Source organism: Thunnus thynnus, chromosome 10, assembly GCF_963924715.1.
Source record: "Thunnus thynnus chromosome 10, fThuThy2.1, whole genome shotgun sequence".
Classification (NCBI taxonomy): Eukaryota; Metazoa; Chordata; class Actinopteri; order Scombriformes; family Scombridae; genus Thunnus; species Thunnus thynnus.
The window spans coordinates 22,831,489-22,858,410 of record NC_089526.1 but is presented as its reverse complement, the minus strand read 5'-3'; the positions used below and the strand labels follow the sequence as shown (position 1 = coordinate 22,858,410).

At 38.9% G+C, this 26,922-nt stretch overlaps 1 protein-coding gene across 1 annotated transcript in view; it reads right to left on the bottom strand.

Moving 5' to 3' along the window:
- The window catches only part of adcy2a (adenylate cyclase 2a), a 65,548-nt gene extending 41,159 nt beyond the window's left edge, over nucleotides 1–24,389 (bottom strand). The window contains exons 1-3 of the mRNA XM_067602123.1: nucleotides 23,738–24,389; nucleotides 19,232–19,429; nucleotides 1,202–1,363 (exon numbers count right to left, since the gene is read on the bottom strand). Of these exons, the coding sequence (XP_067458224.1) occupies nucleotides 1,202–1,363; nucleotides 19,232–19,429; nucleotides 23,738–24,286 (909 nt within the window). The 5' untranslated portion in view covers nucleotides 24,287–24,389. The remainder of the gene's footprint in view (nucleotides 1–1,201; nucleotides 1,364–19,231; nucleotides 19,430–23,737) is intronic.
- Between the last annotated feature and the right edge of the window lie 2,533 nt (nucleotides 24,390–26,922).

The following is a 26,922-nucleotide window of genomic DNA, read 5'->3' as shown; positions in this document are numbered from 1 at the left end:
AGTGCACAGTAAATGTTTTCCTGTTATCTTAGGGAAAATATATCTTTTGAATATGAGACTATAAATGATATTTTTGATTTATTTCTCCAGAGAGGTTATTGTTGTCATGCTTGGAGAGGCTTTATTAGCTGTCTCAACCAGACATTTTTCAAACACATAATATCAATGCTTTAGTGATACCTGAAAAGAATCTCAGAGTGGGAGTCATATTGTGTGATAAAAATTATAACATTAAGTTGAATAACCATTTATGATAAATTCCTTTTTGTGTAGCCACATTCCAGTCAGACTGCAATTGAGCAACAGGGCTGACAAACAGCAATACACACAAAAGGATGTAGAGAAAATGTGGGAAGTAACTGATATGAAGACATAATAAAATAATTATTATTAGGCCTATTTATATGCTGGAAATATCCTTTGAGATTTAGTTCTGAAATGTTAAATTTCATCTTGGTCAATGTAATCTATGATTATCAGTGAAGTGTGGCTTTTGTGACATGCTTGTTAAATGAATGTTCTTTCCTTTATGCATAAGCCGGAATTAGACTGAGGTGTATTGGCAATCACTGACTTTTGGAATCAGGTTTGAATAAACTCAAATTAATTAAAGTCTCCCTTTCCGAGATAATTGGTTTCCTGATATTATTATTTCTTTTTCTCAGCATATGCCAACTCCAAACAGCAATACTGCTGGAAAGAGGGTGACCTTTTAATAAAGTAAAGAAAAAAAAAAAACCCACATTAGAATTTCTATCGCTCACCTGCTATGCTAAATTAGTTTTAGTTTAAAGGTCACATTGTTTGTTTTGTTTGTTTGTTAAAAATGTTAAAATAACCACAAAGGCTCATTTTGTTAGCAGGATGGGATAATATTACATGTCTGGAAAAGAAAAGGAAATTTCATCTGGATATTAAAATCAAACAAAAAAAGCAAAGATGGTAAGACTCCTTATGCAGTTTGTATAAGACAGGATGTTGTGTAGCCATGTCACACTATAACCATATTCATGTCTTCTAACACTGTATATGAGTAGTCATCAGTTGGAGTGGATGCATGTTTGTAGAGTTTTAATAAACTTTGCTTTTAGTAAAGTATTGTGTTAAGTTTTCCGTAATTCAGTGTGTGTGATATATCTTTGTGTCTACTAAAATTACACGTGCTCTACCACAGAAACACACTTATATTTGATCACCTTACCTGCCATATTACTGGTTCCATGTGATCGGCTGTGCTGGACAGGCAGACACTCAACACAATGGTGTGCGAGGCGGAGGTCAGGACACTGGCGATGATGGCATCCCGCATTGAGAATGGCAGCATGGTGTATACCACAAACACAATGAACAGGAAGAAGGACACCTGCGGAGAAAGAGACACACTTATGATACACCTGCAAAGGAAGGTAAAGAAGAGAGCAAGAAAGCGAAAGAGATGGATGCACAAGAAAAGAAAATGTCGATGAAAATATCAGTGTTGACAGTCCTGTGGGGGAAGAAAGAGCCGGTCCCACCAGGACTGACCATCAACACTGTGTGAGTGAAGTTTCTTTATGTGCAGCTACATCAGTCGCATCAAAAAACCAGGCTTGCTTGAGGAGGTATTAAATGTCAAACTAAAGACAAAATTACAAGAGGAAAAACGAGGAAAGGACATATATTTAGGCCATTAAGCATATTTCAGTGTTGTACACTCGTGGACCCATTATAGCATTTTTAGCTTCTTTGGCTTATGTAAGCTCTTTTGATTGCAGGAAGCAGGAAAGGGGACAATTACTACTCACACTTCAAACCTGACACATCTAATGTAGCATGTGGAGTGCTTCCCTTTTTACTTCAGCACCACACACACACACACACACACACACACACACACACACACACACACACACACACTTCTTTAATATGCCTGTGTATGGATAGAATGAGGCCAGTGTTCTCACAGGCTGCAGCCAGGTGCCAGTTAACCTTTCTGGGTTATTTTCAGGGCCAGTGGGAAAGCGGGGTTAGGGTGTAGGGGGCGGTGAGATGGAAAGAGAGAGGGAGTGAGAGAGGGGAAGAGAGACTGAAAATGAGTAAAACAGTATCTCCTCTGTTTAAGCTTGAGTGACTAATGGAGACTTCTACACTGCTGCTTTTGTAATGGCTAACTATGGTGGCAAATGTAAATAGTAGCAAATCTCGAAGGATGGTCTATTACCTCAAAGACAATGCTTTATTCATGTTTGACGTAAAACTTGTGCCCAGATGAGCAGTGTACTCCACATTTACTAGACATCCTGCTACTTTACTATAGATAAAAGTAGACATATTTTCAAATTAGCCATATCATGTTCATTTGTTGTAGATTCCATATACTCAAATTGCTTAACAATGGTTGACATGTTAAAACAAAATGCCCTACATAAAAAATACAACCATGATATTCTTGTTTTTATGCATCTACAATACAACTGATAGTTTTCCTACCAAACAGTAACAGATTGTATATACTGCTGTATTAGTGCAAGACATGATAGTTTTAGGAGTTATAAATGGCTCCATTACACTCATTATATTCAAGTTACATGCTAACTTTTTTAAATCAATCTTTTTCCTGTAGATAATTGCTGGCATTTGCTGAAGTAGACAAAGCGGAAAACAGATATTTGCTGTAAAATGTTTTTTCAAATGATATTTAAATTAGATTTTCACATGTTCTGCTTTTGGTATCTATATGATACTTTGATCAGCAGGAAAGCAGATTGTGGCTGTTACTCTTCCAAGAACGAAAAGGAGAAGTCAAGTGAAAACAACAATTGGAGGTCAGCATGACACACCAGAAACACTTGGAGTTAAAACAGTGGATTCATTTGATAATTTGCTCTTGTAAAAAGAATGTGATTTTAGCAACTTAGTGAACAAGCACAATTTGTTTTGTTAAATACCAAAATGCTGCAAGTATGTATACAACCCTGCAATACAACAGACATTGTTTTTCACCTACTTGCTTACAGTACAAGCAAAAGTTTGCCACGGCTTTAAAAATTTGTACCACATCAAGAGGAAAATGTATTAATTATATAAAAACAAAATAGCAATCATCATCATCGTCATCCATTGTCCTCAAAATCATTAACATGTTGACGTATTCTTTTGTATAAGTTAAGATCACAGACATTCAATGCACTATTGATCATTGTGAAATTTATATATGGCATCATTCAAACTGAATCACATGCATCATGGTAGAGGTGGATGACAATAACTGGCCAACACAGTATGATCTTTTCATAAAATGCTAGTAACAGCTTAATACATTGACAACCTAATACATCACTCTCAGGGGTGCAGCCAGGGAATTTGGACCCAATGAAAAGATATCACATTGCGCCCCATCAACCCACCACAGGCCACTACAACCCCACACAACTGCTGTAACCACACTCCCAGAACCCAATTGACCCATTCAAAGCTTTAAATAGCCCTACCTTTGCAGGCTTGCAACTCTCTTGTGGTCCAATACTTACTGTGCAATATTTACTGACACTGAGCTATGAAAATATAAAACTGTGCAGACATGCATGCAACATTCTGCATATGGTGGAATTCACTATTTGATGCAAGACTGATGCCCTCTAGAAGAAAGGTGCAAATGCCATCTTTTACAGCCTAAATGTCATTTTAATGGTAAAATTCTTGAATGGAAAATTCTCTTAACATTAATGAATAACTTAAAATAAATATAACTGAAATATATATTAACTTCTTCAAGTAAAATAAATTAACATTATCATCTTTAGAATGATATTTCAAACAAAAGAATAAAATCAGCAGCAGATTTTTGAACTAAGTACACTTCCAATTCTTATCATTGAAAAGGATTTAATCGTTTTTCTTTTTGCAATTACACCAACTGACATGTCATTCAACACAATGCTGCTTGCCTTCTTCTTCAGCTGGGGGTAGGGCTACATTTGAAGTGTTGCCACAGGTTGAATTTTTTGTCCACTAGTTGGGTAGACCTATTCTGCATGTAAATGACTTGACTTGACTTGACTAACTTGAATAATATCTATGAATAAAAATCCATATTTTAAATGAAATAATTTATTTATACCCAAATCCTACCAAACTGACTCTAGATCAGCACTTACTCACACGCCAACACGCCACCCAGGTACACACACAAACACAATGTGCTGTAGTGCTCTCCGTTGCCTGGCACCTGCCTCTCAATCCCAACTCTGGAAAAATGCTTTTAAATGCTGGCGCACTAAACATTTATGGTGTTACCTTGTAGATATTACAATACATTTGGCAATGACAGCAATGCTGTTGGACTTTAAAAGCAGCGTATATTGTTTGGCAGAGGCATATTTTGAGTTCTGGTATTTGGCTGGTTTTTGGGCTGGTTTTGATTGTCCATTGTGCTGGTTTTGTTACACAGACCTGACAACCCTGGAGTAGGGCTGGTTCATTGGTAGGGGGATGGGGATGGGGAGACAGGGCTGCTGAGCCTGAAGCTGCATCTGTTGGGCCTGGCACCAGGCAGTGGCAGGGAGAACTGATTTAATATGAATGGCTTGCTAAAATTTGTCTGCATTGATTAAATGTCGGCTAAAAGAGGAGCGAAATGTAAATACTCAGAATTTTTTGTGAAGATATTAAGCAACTAATTTTAGGGGAGAAAAAGTAACCTCTTTCACTATGGACTAAGCTAACAGGTTAAATTCCATCATGCTCAGGGGCTCCGTATGGGGGAGGGAGGGGTGAGGGCTGACTGACAGGGGCCCTAAAAAATTATTAGAATGTTAGGTAAAATATTTTCAATATTAAATTATTAACCTATCATCATTAATAGAATATTTTATTTACTATGTACTAATAAAACTGATGTTTTCTTTTTCTTTTCTTGTATTTGGCAAAAAGTAAAAATCCAGGGAGCCTCTTTACACATTCTAAATATTAATACTGGCATTTAGATGAGTAAATCACAATTAACAATGTCATAGGGCTTGGAAACCTACAGTGAAGGGTACATGTTTGGTGGTACAGTTGTTACACAGTTACAACAACACAGATTGAAATAAACATTGCTTTTTAAAGTAAAAATAACATTGACATGTGTATAATGCAAATAACCTTGCTGTAAAAGCATGACATTTTATATGCACACTTCATGAGTGCTGAAGAAGAAAGTCAAGGCTATTCTGCAGGAAAAAACCCCCAAAAACATTCTATTGAAATGCATAATATTTTCAAATAATGCATGCCACTCAAGCTTGTTCCAATTACTGACACTCACAATATCACCATCTGTGACTAACCGAAACAAAGGTATGTGAATAATTTCCATGCCTAGATGAGCAGCGGTAGTAGTAATGGTTGCTGCTATTATTTCCTGCCTACCTGTCTTTACAGAGCAGGAAACAATGTCAAATTGCTTATTAAAACAAAGACCTTGTGGTAACAACCATGGGACCAGCCAAGGTACCAGTGACCTTGTTATTGTGGCAGTCGGTTTCAAAAGCTTTTTTTAATTTAATGCAATATGTGTAATACAGAAATATGTACTGTGGTCTAAATGTATTATCTGAAAAAGAAGTGACAAGCAGCAAGCTGTTTTCAAGTGCTGAGATACCCTATAGTATTGTCATTACTTATTCCCTGACACAAAAGGTCGCAATCACAAAAGGTTGCAAATAATTTCCAGAAACACATTTCTGTACAAAATAGTAATTGCACAAAGTATCACTACTGCATGAGAGATACAGTTCGAGAGCAGAATCCAGATCTATGTAGGTTATGACTCCGACATAGATCCTATATTTTCTTCATGCTTCCTAAATTGACTTAAGTCCTCATGGCAATCAGGGGTGAGGATGTAAAAGCTTTAAGCTCATTGAGGACTGAGGAAGCTACCAATTGTGACTCAGAAGAACAGAGCTTAGTCAATACAGAGTTGTAGAGACAGACAGAAGGTCAACGAGAAGGTTATCTAAACACATATTATAACCTGGACCTTTATAAAGGGAGCCCATGACTCATCATAAGTGTCTTTAATAACAAGGATAAATATGTCTAACATTTATATGCCAAAAAAGTCTGACACAGTTACTGTATGAGACTATATGAGGACAGGTCTCTATTTTCAGTCAGATAATGACAAAATAGTAAAATGTATCCAAATACTGTATTCTTACATAATTTAATTCATAACATATACATATAGACTGTCCTAGGGGACATCAAGGATTTGACAGGTTTTTAATTTGTAGCCCGTGAAGTGTATAATTTGTTTCCTGCTCACAAGAAAGGAATGGCTAGCTTGGTTATTCACCTGTAATGGCTTTTTTCATTGCCAGGTCTATGCCTCATTCTCTCTGTGGAACACCACTATTGATGAGACAGCCTGCAATTATAAAAGCCAACAACTTGACAAGAGGAGTGACCTATGATGTCCCCTGACCCTGCACAATGGTACACAATGATTAACCAACAAACAGGATCCAGCCATATGGTGTCAACTTGAATATTTGACCATAGTAGTTATGCCTGTCCAGGAGTGTCCAAGACACAACATGAATAAACCCCATCTTACCCAAGTCCCAAGCAGCCACAGAGACAAAAGGCTCAATATAAAGAGAGTGGGTTTATTTAATTAAATAATGCACATAGAGCTTCAGGGTGAACAAAGGCCAACATAAACAAAACAAATCTAACTGGGAAGTAATCAATATAACCTCACGAAAACAAGAACAAAATGACAACAACTTACATCCCTTACTAACATAAACATGAGGAAATAAGGTTAACAGAACTAGCAGCCCACCCCTATTAAGTCCAGAAGAAGGGAACAAAACCATGATCAAACAACATCAGGGTAAGAAGTGTGTCTGGTTGGGAGAGGAGGGAGATAGGACATGCCCATGCGCTGCTACGATGCCATCTTGGCTTTTTATATAGCAGACTTCCACTTGAAGCAGCCAATCACCTGCCAGAGCTGGAAGATGATCCACCAATCACCTCCTTGTCCCCACAGACACACACACCCACACCTGATACATAGACACATCCAGTCTGCTGAAGTAGAGAAGAATTAAACATCCCCCTATGATGTTCAATTCAAGTGAAATTTAGGAAGATCTGGACAAAGCATCAGCAATTACATTTTCTGTTCCTTTCTTATAATGAATCTGCAGGTTAAAATCCTGCAGAAAGACGGACCAGCACAAAAGCCTTTGGTTAGAATTGCACATGCTATGGCTCAATAATGACCGCCAAACTATATAGTCTGTCAGCCCAACCTTTGCAACATCTGTCTCTTTTTCACAATCAGTGAGGTTATCTTTCTATATCTGCAGTCTGACATTTCAATTTCCCCTCTTTTTAAACTGTTTACATGACCGCATAAAGCAAGCGTAATAATCTCGTTTGCGTGACAGAAAATATTATTTTGATTATCCAGAGAAAACCAAACAGGGGTGGTGCAAAAGATTTAGTCCAACACAAATGGCACTACACTTGCATTCGTGCCTCTGCAAGCTTTGCACTTTCAAAAATGGCCAATATAAATCCTTCAGAGCTAGTTTAGTAAGCCATTACCAATAGGTGACCAAGGTACTCACTGTTGAGAAGATGGAGGACAAACTAAAAGAACATTATGAAAGAACATTTGTGTTATAGTGGACTATAACTCTGAAAAGAAAAGAAGAAAAGTAAACATAAAGTTTCATTTATTTGGACTCTTCCTGTGTGTTCCTGTGCCTTGGTCTCTGTAGAACTGCAGTTGCATTAACACAACCCAGAAAATAACTCTCTAATCTCTCTGTAGCACTGCCTGACCAAGCCTTAATTGGGCACAGTTTTATTTTATTTTTAACAATGGCACAGTTCAATAATGCTGGCGACAGGAGTTAGGATCCCAAAGGTAAACATAAGGACAGAGTTGAAAAGTTTTTGAGGCAGTTTACTTAGAAGGTGTTGGTGAGTTTAATGTAGGCAAAAATGACAGGAATCTGGCAAATAAGGAGGGTGAACAGTCTATTTAGAGTATGGGGCTAATGGCTAATCTAAAAACAGCTGGGGAGAGGTCTGTCAGGTGATTAGCAGAGGTGAGAAAACTGAACAAGGGTGACTAGTAAAAAGGTAAGGAATGAAAGAGTCCTGACAGTGGCAAGAGACAGTGCAGACAGTGTTGCTTGCAGTATTCCTGATTATGGGTAAACATAGCTGTAAATTAATAGAGTGACTGGTGTTTTGCATTATGGGGAATGTTATTAGAGAAGCTGCAAAAAGCCAGCTCCTTGTTTTTACTTCATGTATACACTTGTCAAATCATTGCAGAAGCAGAAATGTTCTAAAACAGAATAATTCTCTGTAAAAACTTAAAATATACAGATGCAAGTGCACAATCACAACCAATGCAATGGGCATCAACTCAGTAAGCTAATAGACTTTTTTAAATTCTGTAATAAACTGTAAGAATCTGTTTAACAATTCAGTGGATGTGAACCTACAAGCAACAGATTGTTCAGAATTAAGCAAAATGTTATTTATTCCCTTGAAGAGGAATAAGAGAGCATTAACTTAATTCCCAATACAAAAGAGAGCTGCTAATTGCTGCAAAATATCATCTAGCAGGGCAACATAATTTGCTTAGAGTCCAGAATGCCTTTTTTCTAAATTAATGCTCTGAAATGAAATCCAATGCCGCTAACTGAATCATGAAACTGTACTGAGGATAATGGAAGGGCTGCGGGGAGAAAGACACCTGCTGAGTTCTCTTGCATACTTTGACTTGATGTGGTAATAAAACTACGAGGTGCTTCCTTCAGTGTGGTTAAGGCAAATGCATAAGAAAACTCTGACAATTAAGTGGACAAGGCTTTATTGTGATCCATCATGGTACAGTCAACTCTACTCCTGCAACATGAATCAATTCCTTGATAATGACAGTGAGGAGGGTTCATAAAACAAATTATAGAGATGGAGTGTCAGATTACATCAGGCTTTTAGTCTACAGTCTGTGGCAGAGATTAGTTTAAAGGCTAGATTTATAACATGAGCATATGCTGTGTGTGTCAGTCTGCGATTTAACCCTAAAAAAGCCAGACTACTCTTTTCATTTCTTGTTATAGAAACACTAAATCTGAGTCTTAGTAAAAAGTCAGACTTATTGATTTACTGTGAAGATGCAAAATGAAATGCAATAGAAAGGAAACATTCAGCTAAAGTGCTTGGTTTGTAATTTCCACAATCAGTCTAGGCAGGATGGCCTTGCTCCCTGAGAAAAATTAAAGTATTTAGCACAAAACATAATTTTTCATTTTACTAGAATAAAGCCTCTCATGTGATTAAATAAAATGGTGCAATTACTCCTCCTCTTTACATGTTGTCCTGCATCTCTCTCTGAGTTTGTCTCTCAGAGCTGATCTCTGCCTCCCTCACTTGTGTCTTTTCTAGCAGTAGTTCCTGTAATTTCGCCATCTACCCTCTTTTTTACCATTCCAACCTGGCAAGCCTCCTCCAACACCCCATTCCCCACCTCTCCTGTCCGAAATTCTGATGATGCTGGCTGTATACTCACAAAAGACTGTTTGTGTGTGTGTGTGAGAGACAGAGAGGGATCGAGAAAGACGAAGAGAAGGAATTGAGGAGATGATGCAGGGTCCAGACATCTCTAAGTGAGGGTAGAGGCTGGACCACACAGATAAGCCCCTCTCCCCACCGTCAGCAAACAGAGAGGGCTTTGTGGGGAGAGGATAAGCATCCAATTGATTTCTGGTTGGAAAATGAAGAGTGTACTGTATACAAACTAACTCTGGGAGAGTGAGCTCAACACAGCTGAAGGAATATTTGGAGTCACGGTGCTATTTCTTTTACCTGACAGTGTGCTGTACTGACAGTGCAATTTGTAATGTAACCATCTCTTCTGCTTGTACTGTCTCACTGTCTCTCCCTGATAATGTCAACACAAATAATATAGTTTTTTTGACAGATGACTATGTCCTCTATGTGGGGAAGCTTCTTCATGCCAGTCGAGTTAAAAAAAAAAACAACATATGGAGGACAACAGGAAAATCATAAGTGCCCTCTGGACTCAAGCAGTTTAGATAAGATACACAAGTCATGTTATTTCCTGCAGTGAACAAGTCCAGGTAGCTTGTTAGCATGCAAGAGCTTGGTGGAAGCTGATATGCAGTGACATAAATAGAAGGGAGGGGGGTACTTCCAATAGCATGATGCTGCAGTAAAATTTGAGTTTGGCTAAGTAGGAGGTCATCAGACAGTTTGTCAACTAGTTTTTTAACCACAGTTTCTCACCCTGTGCAAAGAACAGTAGAAACTTTAATGTAAAAACAGATGTAAAAGACAGCCATCATCAAGAATGCAGAGTAGCCCATCTAGCGCTGTGAATTTCAACAGTGTTACAGAGGAAAAGGACAAGATGTAGACAGAGATTATTAGAGCAGCACTGAGCCCCGACATCACACTACTGTACATATCATCAACCTCACTTTAAGACATAAGAAAATGCCCACTTGTCAGCAGATTTTAAATGTAATAAAAATTGTATTACCTACATGTGTATTTTTGGTGTCCTTTCAGATCTCCATGAATGACTGAATGGTTGTCACTGTGAGCTGCCACTGTGATTTAATCTGTAGACAAGAACACTGGACACTTTGACCTTTTAGCTTCGTCCTTCTATACCACTTCACTGCCACTACACCAATTACAGTGTAATCTACACTTTAATATCTACTTGTGTTGTGATTTCCTAACTGTAGCACTGTCCCCATAGTGTCTCAGTGCTATTCCTCTTTCATATCATTGCCTTCCTCTTCCTCTCTGCCACCCTCCAACCGCAACTCCTTTTCCACCCTATGGCATGATAACTCACTTGACACATTACAGACATCCAACATTATGTTATATTTTGCAAGATAATTTACACATTATTCCACATTATTTACTCATATACAATTTACTGATTTGTTGCATTTCAACGGAAGGGAAGCAATTTGGTTAAACAGATGTTTTGTGTGCTTTCGTGGACTACACTGGATTACATTCATTAACAGTGACAGTTAGAAGTCCCTGTATTCCTGGAAATACAAGGACCCAAAACACAAAACAATTTTGTACTTGTACAAACAAAACGTTTTTTTATAACTACATTAAAATAAAAAAAACAGCTCAAGCTAATTGAAAGGTGAAATAAGGCCAGCGCTGCTAGACAACGTTTGAGATACAATGTGACAAATTGAGAAACTGGCTATTCTGCAGAAAACCTCATTCATCCTCAGTCATCAGTGATTCAGTAAACTGCATCGTTATACAAAATAATGAGCTGCACAAATACTAAATGAGATTTTCAAGTAACACTGACTTGACTTTCCATTAGATGACTGGTAGTCTACAGAAAAAGATGCATGGTACCAGAAAATAATACTTGTGTAGTTGTTGCACAATCGTTGTACTGTGGTGAATAAAATTAAAATTGGATACAATGTAGAGTCTGCAGGAAGCATGATAATCACACCCGCATAGCAACCACTATCATAAATGAAAGATGAACCTTTCAACACATCTTAAGAATCTCAACACTTCCTCTCTAATTTTCTTCCATCAAGTTTGTCATTATCATTCCTCTGTGCTCCTGTCTTTATGTAGCACAGAAACTCTACATAGCTACTATTGCCAGTTTAGGAGAAATCATTCATTTGAAGAGCCCTTGATGGGCATCTCAACATCGATTTCAAGCAATTTTCATCACTTTGTGTTCTATCAAATTCTGTCTCTATGTAACCTGCTGTCAATAAAAGTTACCACTGCCATCTGCTTTTTATGGCATTAGTGCCCAGTCACACCACAAAATGGCACAGCAAATTTTATTCACATGCCCCTACAGGATAGGTGGTTAACTGGATGTTAAACAGTTAGGGTAATTCAAGGGAAAATATTTGTATCTTTCACTCCTGTCTCGTGAAAACCATACTACTTCTATTTTATGGAGCAATTTATACTCAGGCAGAGCAGGATTAAATAAGACCACAGATAGATGGAGAGACTGATAGATCAAGTAAAGGGAAATTGCAGTGCCACAGCACAATTACAGCAGCCACTTCACACGAATCACAATTAAAAGACCAAATTATACACAATAGACTAAATAAAATATAAAATACAATAAAATTAAAAAACCTCACAATAGACACTAAACATAGGACTCTAATATGTATTGAATATACAGTATACAATGATAATATACTGTAACATACTGTGCATTAGTGCAAGTCAGGTGGATATTACTAAAAGCTATACACTAAGGTGAATTGTCAATGAATATAAACAGAATTAACTGTATAATGAATATATGTATAATATATTAATTATTTACACTGACACTGGTTATCTTGAGGGTCTGAAGTACAAAAAAGAAACAGTCAGGATTGGAAGGATTAACAGCAAATGAAATCAGTCATATAAGATGTGTGATGAATAAATGTAATAAATGTCCAGGTGAGCTGTGTGTCTTTGTTATATGAGGGAGTGAGGTGAGACTTCACTGCCAGAGGAGTCCCCTGTCTCGACACAGATGAGACTCGTTGAACAGAGTAATGGCAGCTGGCAAGAATAACCTCATGTTGCGTTCTTTGTCACAGCAAGATGGAACAAGTCTCTTGCTGAAAGCGCTACGCTGTTTGAACAGTAGGTTGTGGGGGAGATGAGAGACATTGTCCATGATGTTTAAGTTAGTGCAGAGTCCTCCTCTCCACAACCAACTTTAAGAGCTCAAGAGAGGTCCCCCAGCACAGAACCAGTCTTCCAACTCAGTTTGTTTGTGTCACTGTCTCTGAAGCTGTCCAGCAGAGTACAGCAAAGAATATTGCGTTTGCCACAAGAGACTGGGAAAAGATGTGCAATATTTTGCCTGCACACATGTCCCTTCATGTAGACAACCTCTGTGTTGCACTTCTAGTCCAGTCTGTTGTCAAGGTGGTAACCCTCCACCACCTCCACCTCCAAGGATGGAAATTTGGTTTGTTTTTGTCCTCTTCTTTCTGAAATCCACCACCATCTTCTTGTTCTTGGCCTCATTTAAGAGTAGGTGGTTGCTCCCACACAACTCCACAACACAGTCCACCCAGGTGTCTGAGATCTGAAAACTTCTGCAGACAGACTTGTACTGAAAGTTGGAAGTGTACAGAGTGAAAAGAAAAGGGGATAGGATGGTCCGCTGCAGTGCTCCTGGGCTGCTCACAATCTGTTAAGACACACAGCCCCTTAGTGAACTGTGAGAAGGTTGTGGAGGCGTCTATCTGCATCCTCTAGAGCTACTCTCTCAGCAGCAGGGGCTGGATTGTGTTCAAGTGGTGGCTGTGTACTAGAGCAAGACAAATTGCTCCTGATGGTTACGCCAGCCCCTTGCCTGGTAGCCGTTGGGGTGTGTATGTGTATGTGTGTGTGTGTGTGTGCGCATATGAATGAGAGGCAAAATTGTAAAGTGCTATTTGAAGGCATTGGAGAAATCACAGTGCTGCCCAGCTTGTCCGGATGAGAATATGCTTGCTGTAGCAGGTAGATGATGGCTTTGTCAACCACAACCTGAGGGTGGTAGGTGAACAGCAGAGGGTCAAGAGACGTGCTCACTTGAGGTCTGAGGTAAGCGACAACAATCACTTGACACACAAGACTCACAGTGATCAGTTTAATGTCCGGGGTAACACAGTAGCTGTATGTCTGCAGTCTCTGTCAGACTGAAGAGTCTGAAAGTTGGTGACGGTGAGTTCTGAATATGTTCCTACAGCCATGTTCCTGTGAAACACATAATGCTGCGTTCCCAATGTCTCCGCTGGGTCTTGGTCAGCATACCGCGGTTGTCCATTTTATTCAGCAGGGACTTCACATTTCCCATCATGATGGAAAGAAGAAATGGCTTGTACTTTCTCCTCCTTGCTCTCGTTTGGCTCCTGCCCTGTGTGCTTGGCATTTTCAACTTTTCTAGGATTTCGGGGCCTAACTCCAAGGAGTAATGGAGGTTTAGAGACTATGATCAGCTGTTCAGGGAAAGAAAGGATACTCCTGCAGTGCTGTTGGCAAGAAGAAAAAAGTACAAAAACACAAAGACTTTAACAGGAGCTGCTGCAACAGGCTGCCTAGAGTGGCTCCACCTTGTGTCTGGATGGTGTGACAAAGCTGATATTATAGCCTCTTCGATTTTGGACTTCCCACTTCAAAACAGCACAATATGTCAGCAGCACAAATTTGCACTTCAAAGTTATCCAAAGCTGAACTCAACACTAAAAACACCACACCAATTCACTCAGCGTAGCAATTCTATAGAAAGGAAATGATTTTGGTCTGAAATAGATTATCCCTTAGATTAGTCACTTGTTCAATAATCTGTTGCATAGCAAGTACTGTCATGACTACACACTTGTCTGTAAGTGTGTGCAAGTGTACATGTTTGTGTGTGTTAGAGCATAAAATTTACAACAGGGAAGGAGGGAAGCAAGAAATTTCATACTCAGTGTTTCTAGTACATTCCAGTAAAATTATACACTTCAACTAAACCACAAACCACTGTATATCAGCATGAAGGCAATAAGAAAGATACACTCAGATACAAAGAGATCTTTAGATCTAAACATCATCTATGTATTCATGGCTCCATCTCTCTCTGTATGTCTCATTTTTCTTTTGCTCTCTCCACTTGCTATATTTCAAACCACTTTTTTCCAATTACTGTACATGCTGATATCTTAGCAACTTATTCTCAAGCCCTTTCGTTATCACTATTTTTTTTTTTTAAATATATGTTATATTTTATTATATATATATTTTGTTTTGTCACTCTGGTCAGCAACATTTTTATCCGCTGACTAGCAACAGCAACACTGTATGAAAGACATGGGACAAAAGCCATCATCCCTAATGAGCTTAGAGCTATACATGACAGGTAAGGCAGTGGGAGAGCATGAAGCCCTCCCTCTAATCACTCTTTCATTCCCCTACCTCTCATAGCGACCTCCTCTCTACAGCACTGAAAGCATTTAATTAACTGACTTTTACTTTGCCTCCCTCCATTTTTTTTCTGGAGCAGACATCCACTTAGCAACTGCACAGTAACACCAGGGTGACCACAGATTCAAAGACTTGGTTATTAATCTAATTGTCTAATAAGCAAATGCTCAGCATGCTCCACGTCCTGGATTACAAGGGGAACTTAAAAAAGCAAGGAGGGCAATGTCTTCAAAATTTAGTCTAGGTTGAGATCCAGAATGGTCTTTGGATTTAATTATGTTGGATCTCCACATGTCAAAAATCTTGTCATACATTTTATGCAAACTATGAAGTATAAAACACATAAATCTAATCAACCAAATTAAATCAATTAAAGCATTCACATGGTTAGCAGTGACCTAATTCCCCCGCAAAAATGAGTTTACAGTTGGGTTGATCATGTGGTTAAGTATCTCTGTAGCTGACAGCTTTAGTTCTAAGTGTTAAATGCATCATAGATGAAAATGATCCCTTTTCTGTCCCTTCTCATATTCAGCTGGAATCCTGCAATCATTTTTTATTGCCCATTTCTTTTAAAAAGTCATCATCTTAAATCAAATCACATCAAAATTCTTTAACCATGTCAACTTCCAGGGATCATCATCAACAACACACCTTACACTTTGTGTCCGTTTCAAAAATACAAATCTTTAAGTGGTAAGATTAGCTTAAAGTGAATGGCAGCTCATTAGTATAATGACTTCTTGATAGGATTTGATGGTTTACAGATCAGTCTATATCTTCAGACTGGGTTTGTCCACATCATAGCTGAGAATTACACTTCAATATAATTTAGTTGTTTTGTTAAAACAAAGGAACAGCTCTAGCCAACCAGGTAATGGTAATTGGTAATCATAAGGCATAAAGTCAAAATATAAATTAAAGGTAATTAAAGTGTAATCGTAAGATATTTTTGGAAATTAGGCCCTCCCCTCTTAGTCTGAGCGACAAGAAGAACTCCTCTAGTATGGTGACCAGCGTGTCTCAAGGAAGGCCTAAAAATACCCATGCAGGCTAATAGAATGCTAATACTCTTTTTCATTTTGCCTGGGTTATTGGCAAACAGCTAATATATATTATTCAAAGCTTTTTCATTATTGACTGCACAAGCAGATGTGACTCACATTCATTTCACTAATACTTAATACTTAATTTCCTTAAGCTATAATATGGCATCAAGCCCCTAAAAACACAAACAGAATGCAGTGCCAGTCAACAATAATGTCTCTCCAGATAAGTGTTAATTAACATGGCTAAGATGCAGCAGTCAGAGAGCAGTAATTGCATAATGGTCTGACATTTTCAGTGAGCAGAAGAAAGGAATGAATAGAGTGGGGTGTGAATCAGTGCATCTTTAGATACCTCTTTGTGATAGACGAATCCACACTAGACATTCGTCTTGCCAAGTACTGCTGAATGAGTACAGCTTTCACATCATGTTCAGTGAGGAAGCATATGGCTGCAGCAATGAAGATGCTGCTGTTTGTTTGTCTTGCCACATTTAGCTGCAGCTGTAATGTTGTTTCAGAATATTGCACAACATGCAGGTATATAGTATATAACTTCTGGAAAAAGTCTGAGGTGCAAACAATACTCTCACTGTGTTAAAAAATGGCCTGTATTTTCATAACATTTTCAATATTCATTAAAAAATATATACATTTAATTACATGTCAGTCATTTCTCCTACACCATCTCAGACATAAAGGCTAAAGTTTAATGTATGCTTTACTTACACAATAAATTCTATCTCCTATGCTTATGCTGCAACACTCAAAAATAGTCCATATAGGTTTTATGGGCAAACTGGTGTCAGATGAGCAGCAGTTTTTATGCATACTGAGTCAAATGCCATTGCGTGGTATTGAGAGAGCCACATGGGAAATAGTCAGCAAGCCCACAGAAGTGCCCTAAGAATCTTGATAAATGTTTGGACAAAAATTATCTATTGATTTACACAAGTTGATTTACAACAGTTTCACTCAACACACTTGCCAGGCCTCCTTTGTACCAGCTGATTGCACTTGTTCACCGCTGTGACTGATATAATCTACTTTTGGCTATCTAGTCAAAAGGTAATAATATTCCATGTGGCTGTATTAATGCCTCTATGTTGATGACGTAATCAGATCTCAGTCACACACTGTGGAAACTAAGTCGTATTCCTCGTTTTCAATTTGGCAACTTTAGCAGCAAGTTTGAAAAAATGATATGGAACTGCTATGGAGTGAGATTTGTTTCATAAACACATACTGTCCTCACACACTCTTTTGCTCTCTATGTACCATTAGCTGTATCCCTCTGTGAAGTGTAAAAATATAACAAAACACCTCAAATCCACAAAAATCTCACAGCACTTTTGGGTATACAACGTAAGGGTAAAAATTTCCACAGCAGCCACCATAAAGTATACGTCAGAGGTACTGTAGGTGAGTCAGGACAAAGTAATCTGCAACTGTAACAAAGCATATTGCAGCAAAAGAAGCAGTTCAGCAGTGAGCCATTAGACAACCTCTCATTCAGTCCTGCACATAGCCTAACCTAAAATGTCTACTTTGTGGTGTTTTCTTTATTCTTCCCCTTTCAATGCTTAATACAATGACTGCTATTTTAAACCCTTAGATCACAGATAAATCCTTTGCTCTTCTTTTCTGACAGCAAGATGATTCAATATAACAGCTTTTTCCATGACCAGCTACTGGGTAATTAATCAGTGACTTAATCAGATATTTACATCTTTTCTCATTTGTTTTCAATGTTGTGTAATCTGATTTTATGATGTATGGATGTGTTTGTTAAATAGATTGAGAAGAAAGCACTTAATAAATAAATGACATCTGAATGATGGCTGGTCAGGGTCTAGGAGAGTCAAGGACATTTCAACCGGTTTATAACAAGATTTGAAAGGAAGGTATTATATATATATATAATAGATGCTCCTGTTAGTTGAGGTAACCAGGGATTCTTTGAATGACATTTACAATGACAACCAATATTTTTCAATAAAATAAATACACGATTAATATTTTTAAAGACCATGACATTTAATGAAGACTTAATTGAGACTATCACATTGTTAGCTGTAGCTGTGCTTGGCCATCAAATCAAATCTAACAGAGGTCTAATATACTTAACTATGACGTTTTACTGTTCCAACAAAAATGTTTTTCTCTTTTAGTAACAGATGGCCAGACTTTAATAATACAGTTTTGATCCTACTGATATCATTCACATATAATCTGTAGAGATTTTTAAGAAGAGTGCGTGTTACTTTACTAGCACTCACTGTGGCCACAGCACAAAGAAAAAGACAAGAAAACATGATGAAATGTCAGGCAGCATCATGATCAATCCAAAACTTAAAAGACCTGTTTTAGAATGTAGGTCAGAAATCACAAGAGATGAAATGTAAGCTTAAGGAGATTTTTTTTTCCAGGCCATCTGAATCCCCAAGTCTTGTTTCACATTAATCCATGTTCATTATCTACACTCCACACCACAGATAGGGGATAGTCTACTCTCTAATCACAGACTTAAAAATCACATTTGGGCTGGGAAGCAGCTGTTTATATTTAGGTATTAGGTAGAAGCCGACTCGAGCAGAACAGAAAACGAGTGAATAAAAGCCAAATGAAATCTCTAGACCCTCTTGCTACCAGATTTCATGCTGTTTTCTGGCAATCAGGGAAATGTCATATTTGTAGGACTTGTGAAAAAAATAAATATGTCTGGGGTTATCTGGCTGACTCTCACAAAATATGCCAAAACATTCATACAGATGTTCACTGAGAACGCCGCCGATTTAAGGAGAGAAAAGAGCAAGGAAATGAAAGAATAATAATGCATTCGCAACATCCAAAATCAGCTGGCCTAGATTTCTGTCTTACCTCTTGTTGTTTATGTGCTTAGTTGCATTTGACCAATGTTTGGTTCGCTGAGATACTATGCAGCATTTCATTTTTCAGAGATATGTAGAATGATGTATTGTCCTAATGTACTGTATAGTCAAAGTCACCATTTACAATCTGTCATATTGTCCTTGCCTCAAGCTACTAAATCTCTTCCACTAAATTCTACTCCATGTAAAACAGCAGAAACACAGCAAAGAAAACAGGATGTACCACATTATTCTTCTACAACAAATAAATTCACCGCAAAATACATCTCTTTGTCTTACCTGATCCCAGGGACAGACGATCCCGCCAGAAAACATAAAAAGGTAACCCATGGCAACCAAGCAGGCCCAGATGACCAGAGAGAAAACACGCAGAAGCTTCTTGAAGATGGACTCAATGCACACCAGTACAAACACAGCCAGGAAGATGGCCAACGCTGTGGGCACCGTGATTACAAAGGCCACATGGTCCTCAACGTTCTGGAAAAAGAATAACCGGGATAAAACAATAAAGAACATAAAATAGAACACATACAATGAGACACATGGGCAGACAGGCTAAGACTGTGGGAAAGAGATATGTAATTTATCATAAACAGGAGGGATAATTAATTAGAGGGAAAAATATGTTTGTCTGAGAGAAACAAATACATTAAAAAAAGCAAATTCAGAAGACTGAGGCATCTTCAGGGAGCATGAAAGAGCCTGTGTTATAAAAAGCTGCTTCTCTAGTTCTGTCTTACCTCTTTAGAGTCCTGAAAATACAAACAGATTCTAATTTTCCTACTTTTATAAACAGAACAAGGTGCCACTGCTAAAGTACCCCTCATTACTAGATGTAATATGAGAAGGAAGTCAGTGAAACAAATGCCCCTTTGCTCTGCATGTCCTTCACTAGCTTTAATTTTCTATTTGAGCCACAAGAAATCGTGACTCAAAAGGAATGCCAACACACATAGTGAAATATAATATGACTACAAAATATGTAATATCTGTAAAGAACCACTTAATGCTTCAAAATGTCTCTTCTGAATCACCTGGATCAAATTCCTTCAGGTTTATGTAATAAAATAATGCTGTTTATATAACATATATATGCATGCATAATTCCCAGCACCTTTCTCTTACTTATGGAATCATTGTTTGCTTTATATTGTCCTGTACCTGTTATATAGCAACATAGTCAATTTACATGTTTATATAGCCAACATTGCACACATGAATGGGCAATGCATATGTAGCGTAACTCTCTGGACTGCTTTGCCTGCCATCCTTGGAAAGAAAAAAGACAAGTCATCCTTTTCTTGTCTGAGAGGTTTTTTCTTGAGCTTACAGAGTACGCTGTGGCACTGCTCCTAGATGACTGAATTACACTGATCATCCCCATAGATTTACATATTGGTAGGGATATGACTAAGAGAAAACAGAAAAAAACCCTGTAATCAAATTACTATAACACTGTGGCTCAATTTACGAGTTAGTAATCCATATCCTCTTTTCAAATTCAAAATTTTAAAAATACTATACATTGAGAAAACCTACAAAGTGAGGAAAAACCCTAAAAAGCCACCAGTATTAACCAGTAGCAAAAGTAAAGTCACATTCATAATGGATTTGATGCTGCCTTTCTGAAACACACTTAGATCTTAAAGTTGTAATAAAAATTTCAGGAGTTTCTTCAAGGTGGATGTAGGGGAATAGCACGGTGAAATGAGTTGTTTGTGCTGTCTGCCTTTGCATGGAAGCATGGATTCATCCCAGCACTCCTGTGTCATATTGTTACTGGATGGACGCTGATTCCTACTTTAAATTTAGCACCTTGTCAGGGCTAATTTGCTGACTTGCTCACTTAAGGACCTCACTGTTCAGTGAGTCTGTATCTCCATCCATCCATGAAGACAGAGCTTTATTTTATCTCACATAAATCTTTTCTATCTTCAAAAAATAAGATAACTGTCACTGTCTAAATTACAGCACATAGGCCAAATCAGAGAATGACTTTTCAACTTTTCATGCATTATTTTTACTCGGGTTGTCAAAATTTACACATTCATGCAAGCTGTTCATTTCAAGTAGAAAGATGTGTTTTTATACACTACAGTCAGTGCATATGTATTAGTTTTCTGATCATTCAGACACATTTTCATTCATTCCATCATTTTTTTCTGAAGTGGCCTAACCGTCTATCTGTTTTTCTGCCCATCTTTCTCTCTTTCCATGCTGCTCGTTAGATTTGTCCTCCTTCTCTCAGTCTCCTTCTACTTCTTTGCCCCCACCCCCACCTTCCCTCTGTCTCCTTCTCATGCATGCAGTCAATGCAGTGGGACAGGAGAGGATGTGTGTGGCTGCAGAGAGCCACAGAGAGTTTGTCTCGCCCAGAGCAGAGCTCCAAAACAGCAAAGGATTTAGGTCAGCCAGCTAGCAGGATGGAGGGATGATAGGATACAAATAAAAGAGAGGCAGACTATGAGGAGGTGAGAGATGACACAGGCATGGGGAGAAATAGAGGATGATGGAGGAAAAAAAAAACAAGGGAGAAGCAAAAGCAATGCCTATCCATCATAGGGATAGAGTGAAAAAAAAAGAAGAAAGGATGTAGGGCAGATAGACTGAGCAGTAGCCTGACAGGAACAGACATTTACTGAGATGCTTGTTCATTCTGGGCCCAGAAAAACATTGTTACCAGAACTTGGTGATTTATATTTTAGTGTCTGGTTTTAGGAATATATTTTCCCCAAAACTAAAGATATCAAAGGATATTTTTAGCTCTGCAGCATCCATCTTTCTGAATCTACATTAATATTTGATGCTTTAGCTGCTGATTAACTTTACCTGTACACTTTACCACAGCTTTCACACAACTGCTTTGATTGACATCAGACAGAATTGTCAACACTTTATTTCCATCTTCAGTCTGACATTGCCTCCACTCTAACCGATTTCCGTAGGGGAGGGGGATTCGATTCGATCACTTCTAAACGCTCTGGCTGGTGGTGACATGGTGTATGACATGACGTATTGTGAGGTGGGCGGTGCTTGGTTTTGTCTGTTTTCAACATGGCAGCTGGGTCACAAACTTTCTCATATTACAGCTAAACAGTACAATAAAATATGTTTCTGAAAACATCTGAGGCGATAAACAGGTAGTAACAGAATCTTGATTCATATTTGATCAGCACTGCCTAGTTTTACTCGTCCTTGGTTCCGGCGCACAGCTTGACAACGGTGTTGGTCCCGCCCGTGGTGCTGATTGGCTAATCATTAGTCCCTCCACAGCGCTCTTTGGATCATTTGCTTTTCAACAGAGAAACTGCTGTTTCATGTCATGATGCCACACCAGCAGAATAAGTCAACTCGATTCGGTGGAGCGGGCGGATTCAGGGGTCTGGACCCAGGCAAACAAATGCTACCAGATGGATTGAATAATGAATTCATGATGAAAATATACATTACGTTATTCATTGGTACAAATACCAGCTGTGGCTAAGGTGATGAATCACAAAAATGATGAATGATGATTAACCGCTTAAATATCTCCCCTTGTGCAAGACAATAATAAAATCACTATTATAACAATTACCTGATTTTGCAGGAGCTTTAAAATACAATCAACTATCAGAGAAGTTGCCAGATTAAATATGATTGATTAAAAGACCGTTGCCTCCTCTAATTTTTTGATAAAGAATGTAATCAGTTCCCTAATTAGACATAAGTGATTGTGTTGATTGCATGGAAAAGCATTCTCTGGCTCTCCAACCACTGATGTTGCTTACCTCACCATCTGTTGGCTGCATGTGATAGTGCATGTTGCAAATAACTTTCCCATGTGAGACAACTTTTTAATTGGGTTTTCATTGTGTTTTGTATGTTTAGATTCAATACGGTGCTCTGGTGACCTCTCTGATGTGCAGAGAGAGTGTGTGTGTGTGTGTGCGTGTGTAGACTCAGCAGAGACGAGAAATGGGAGAGGCTCTCTGCTAATGCAAAAATATGATAAGCTATAATAAGGTTATATTAGTACATCTTCACATCCTCTAAAAATCAATCGTTAGATTATGTTAATACATCACACCGTTATTAAAACTTTTAGATGTATATAACTCAGGCAGGTTACTTTGGAGTGAAATTTTAACTTCAGTGTGTCTTCTTATTTCACAGAGTGCCTTGCCTTCACTGCACTGAGTTTTTCGGGTTTTTGGAGCGAAGATAACCCTGTCAAAATAGTGACAGAGGGAAACAGCTCTCCTTTCTGTAGTTCAGTCAACCATGAGCTCTGACAATAACTCAGCCCCTTATTCCCCCCTCACTTTTATCTCACCCTTCTCTTCACATTAGTGCTGCGATGAGGACCACATGCTGTGAGTATGCATGTGTGTGCATATAGGTGTTGCACAAGCACAATGGTATGTGTGTGCACTAGTGTGTGTGTGTGTGTGTCTAGTCTATGAGGCTATGAGAAAGAGAGGAACTCATGTGTTGTGTTTGACAAGTGAGCAAACTGTGTGTGTGCTTATAGAATAGGTGAGAATCTGCAGTATGTGTGTGTGTGTGTGCACCCACGTGCCAAGATGTACCTGTCCACGCTGTTTACAGAGCTTACACTTGATATGGATTTCTTATACATATTGTCAGTGAAATTTACAGTTGGGTTACAGGGATGTAATTAACATATTATGCTGGTCCATCTGTTCATTTGGTCCCGGATGTTTATTTGCACTTTTTAAATTTGCATAATGCATCTGTGTGTGTGTATGTGTGTGTTGCGCATGTTGTGAATGAGCAGCTTACCAGTCCTGAAGCAAAGAACACAGCCAGTAGAGCCAGGCAGGCTCCCATCACTATGAGCAGCAGAAACACAATGAGAGGATGCTGCTGGCTCATACAGTAGTAGGACTCATACAGCCAGTCCGGAGACCTGTTCCTCCTCTCCTGACCTCGTCCTCCTCCTTTCTCCCCCTCACCAGACTCCCCTGTCCGGTCCAGGAGGTACCGTTTCCTCCTTATTGCCTCTTGCCACATGGATCTTGGAGCCGATAAGGGGGAAGAGGAGGGAGGGAAACCAGAGGAGGCGGAGGAGGTGGTCACGGCTGAGGTATTAGCAGTTTCCACCACAGATGAGGAGCAGTTGCTCTGTTCCACTCTCCTGCTGTTATTGTTCCTGTTGGGGACCCTGGTGTGAGAGCTCCTGATCTCCAGTGTATCCTTGGGTTCCTCCTCCACCTCCTCTCTTAAGTCCTTCAGGCGGAGACAACTGAAAGCTGAGGCTGTGTCTGAGTCAGAGGCAGTGTGCGCTGGCCGAAGAGGTGGCAGGAACGCACCGAGGGTAGAGCGCAGCATCCTCCTCTGCCTCCTCCTGCCAACATGTTGGAGCGGGAAATGAAGGGGAGCGCAGAGACTGAGTGCTCTTTAGAGTGAGAGAGAAAAGTGGGAGGGAAGTGAAGGGTAAGGGGAGGGAGAGGGGGGCTAAGGGGGAGGGGAGGAAGAAAAAGAAGGTGCAGCAGCAGCAATGGGGAGAGAAGAAAATAAAAGAAAAAGAGGAGAAATTACTCCACTGACATTAATGCAGTATGCAGTTAATAAAATATAATAAAAAAAACTGAGAAACTGTGAAATGCAGGTTTAAAAAAAACTAGATAAACTGTTTGAGGTCTGTATTTGTCAGCTCAGTCTCAGAGATGATGATGATTTTCATAACTGGGATAACCTACTCCATGACACGCTTTTCTATCCTCCCCCACCCTTTCTCCCCGCACATTCAGACAGCAATTTGCCTAAATGCCAGATGTGTTCAAACAGCTCTCCCTAGTCGAAGGTGAACTGGTGGCAGATGCATAAAAATATAGGGTAAAAAGTAATTTTCCACCAGTAGAGGTCAGTTTAAAAAAACTGAGGCAGTGGAATTTTCATGTGAAAAAGTCTGATCAAAACTACTTGATGTCATTTCATTTTGCTGCCTCAAATGTGTGTCATGAATGAGTGGTTTTTAACAGATGACTCTTCTGATCTTCTGTGTGAATAAGCAGCTCGGAGAGCAGAGTAATAAAAAAATGACATTGCCCAAATACTGTATGCACTCACCCGCAAAGACGCATGTGAACAGACCCCTGCACACACAGGGGCCAGCCAAAACATGATGAAAGTGCTGCTGGCCAAAGTGCTGCTTTGAATAAATGCTGCTGTGAAGATGAATAAATGATGACTTCCAGATTCCTTTAATCCCCTCACAACATGACCTACCTCATTTGAGTGCTGGGTTTAATTCTGTGCTATTACAGCACAATGCAATAAATTATAATGATGCATATTAATATTCATGAAGAGTATTCTGTTTGTTAGTTCACTTTTGTGTGTGTGTGTGTGTGTGTTCATGTTGGGCCAGTACATTTATTTTGCAACCTGCATTCACAAAATGAAGCAGGTTGAGTATGTACGAGAAAGTACACCAATGCAAAAATTTGGGTTTTCAGCTCGTATGGGTCAAAAAGCAAAAAGCATTCAGGTTCCTCATACCTGAAGCTACTATATGTCAGAACACTGTGGATCATTCACACTTGATGTTACGTGTGTGTTTAATTAATTCATATGGCAATGAAATTGAATTCACCAAGCATGAATTTGTGTGATGACAGAAGCCTCCACTGGTGGACTTCTCACCAGTCAGGAGAACTGATGAAGCCATTTGCAGTCTGTGGCTGTTCTGTAAAAGCCTGCTAGCCTGCAACAATCACAAATTGAATCAATTGTATGTTATCTCAATGCATACTGCTGTAATTATTTTGTTATCTTTCATACTTTGTATTGGCTCTTGTCTTATCTTATATCCTTTTTCTATGATACTACAAAGACCCAATTTCCCCGAGGGGATCATAATGGCTCCATCTAATCTGATTTAATTAGCATGGCCATTTATTTTGTAGATTTTATTTCCCATTTAAAACTGAAGATAATCCAAAATTAGAGCTCCATGTCATATTTAACAAAGTAGGAAGGTAAATTATAACAGGAAAAAGCTCTGAAAACATGATATTGATTCCTTTCTAACAGAGTTGATGATGGAGATACTGGGAGTGGTGGTTATGGTTTTATTGCAAGCACTGGTGGGTAGAGGTTAAATGAGAGAAATCCCCCAACTCTTTTCTGCACTATCTGGTTTTCTTTCTTTCGTCATCTTCATCACTCCCTTCACTTCAACGAGCCCTTTCTTTTACCTCCTTTCCCTTATCTTTTTTCCTATGCCTTCACCTTTTATTTCATCCTTAACACAATACCCCACTCATTTCCCCATGACTTTCCACCAGCATCCCTCCTCTGCTCTTGCATTAAAATCCACATCTCCCTCTAATCCTTGCACCCTTCATTCTGTCTCCATCCTCTAAACATCTAGCCCTTCACTTTCTCTCCTTCAACACCTCCTACCTTCAACGTCTGCCTCCTGTTCCTGAACTACTGTATCCCTTACCTCATCCAATATTTTCCCCTTACACCGTTTTCCACCCCAAGCCCTCAGGTTCCTTTTTCAAATGCCTTTCATTTTCCCTTCCTCCCCCCACTTTCTCCTCTTTCACCCCCTTATTCATCCTCCTGATTGGCAAGTTCATTCCATCCTGACCTACTTCCTATTCCTCTACTCTACCAACTTCCATCCTTGCTTCTTTCTTCCATCTTCTCTTCTCTGCCTTCATATTGTTGATATGGTTTGATATGTGTTGTAGGTAGTAAAGACTGCAGTGGTTGGCAGAAGTTCTCCGATTAATATTGTCATGCACACACATCTCATTAAAATTAAAATTATAGCAAAAGGCTGACGCTAATGAGTGGCAGCTAATTTCCTATAAAAAGACTACAATTCATAACTAATATACTATGCCAAATACAGTCTCACCCTGATGTTACTGGGAAACAATTCATAAAGTCAAGTTATCCTATGCAATTACAGAGACAATCACAAAGCTCCTAAACTGAACTAAACTGTG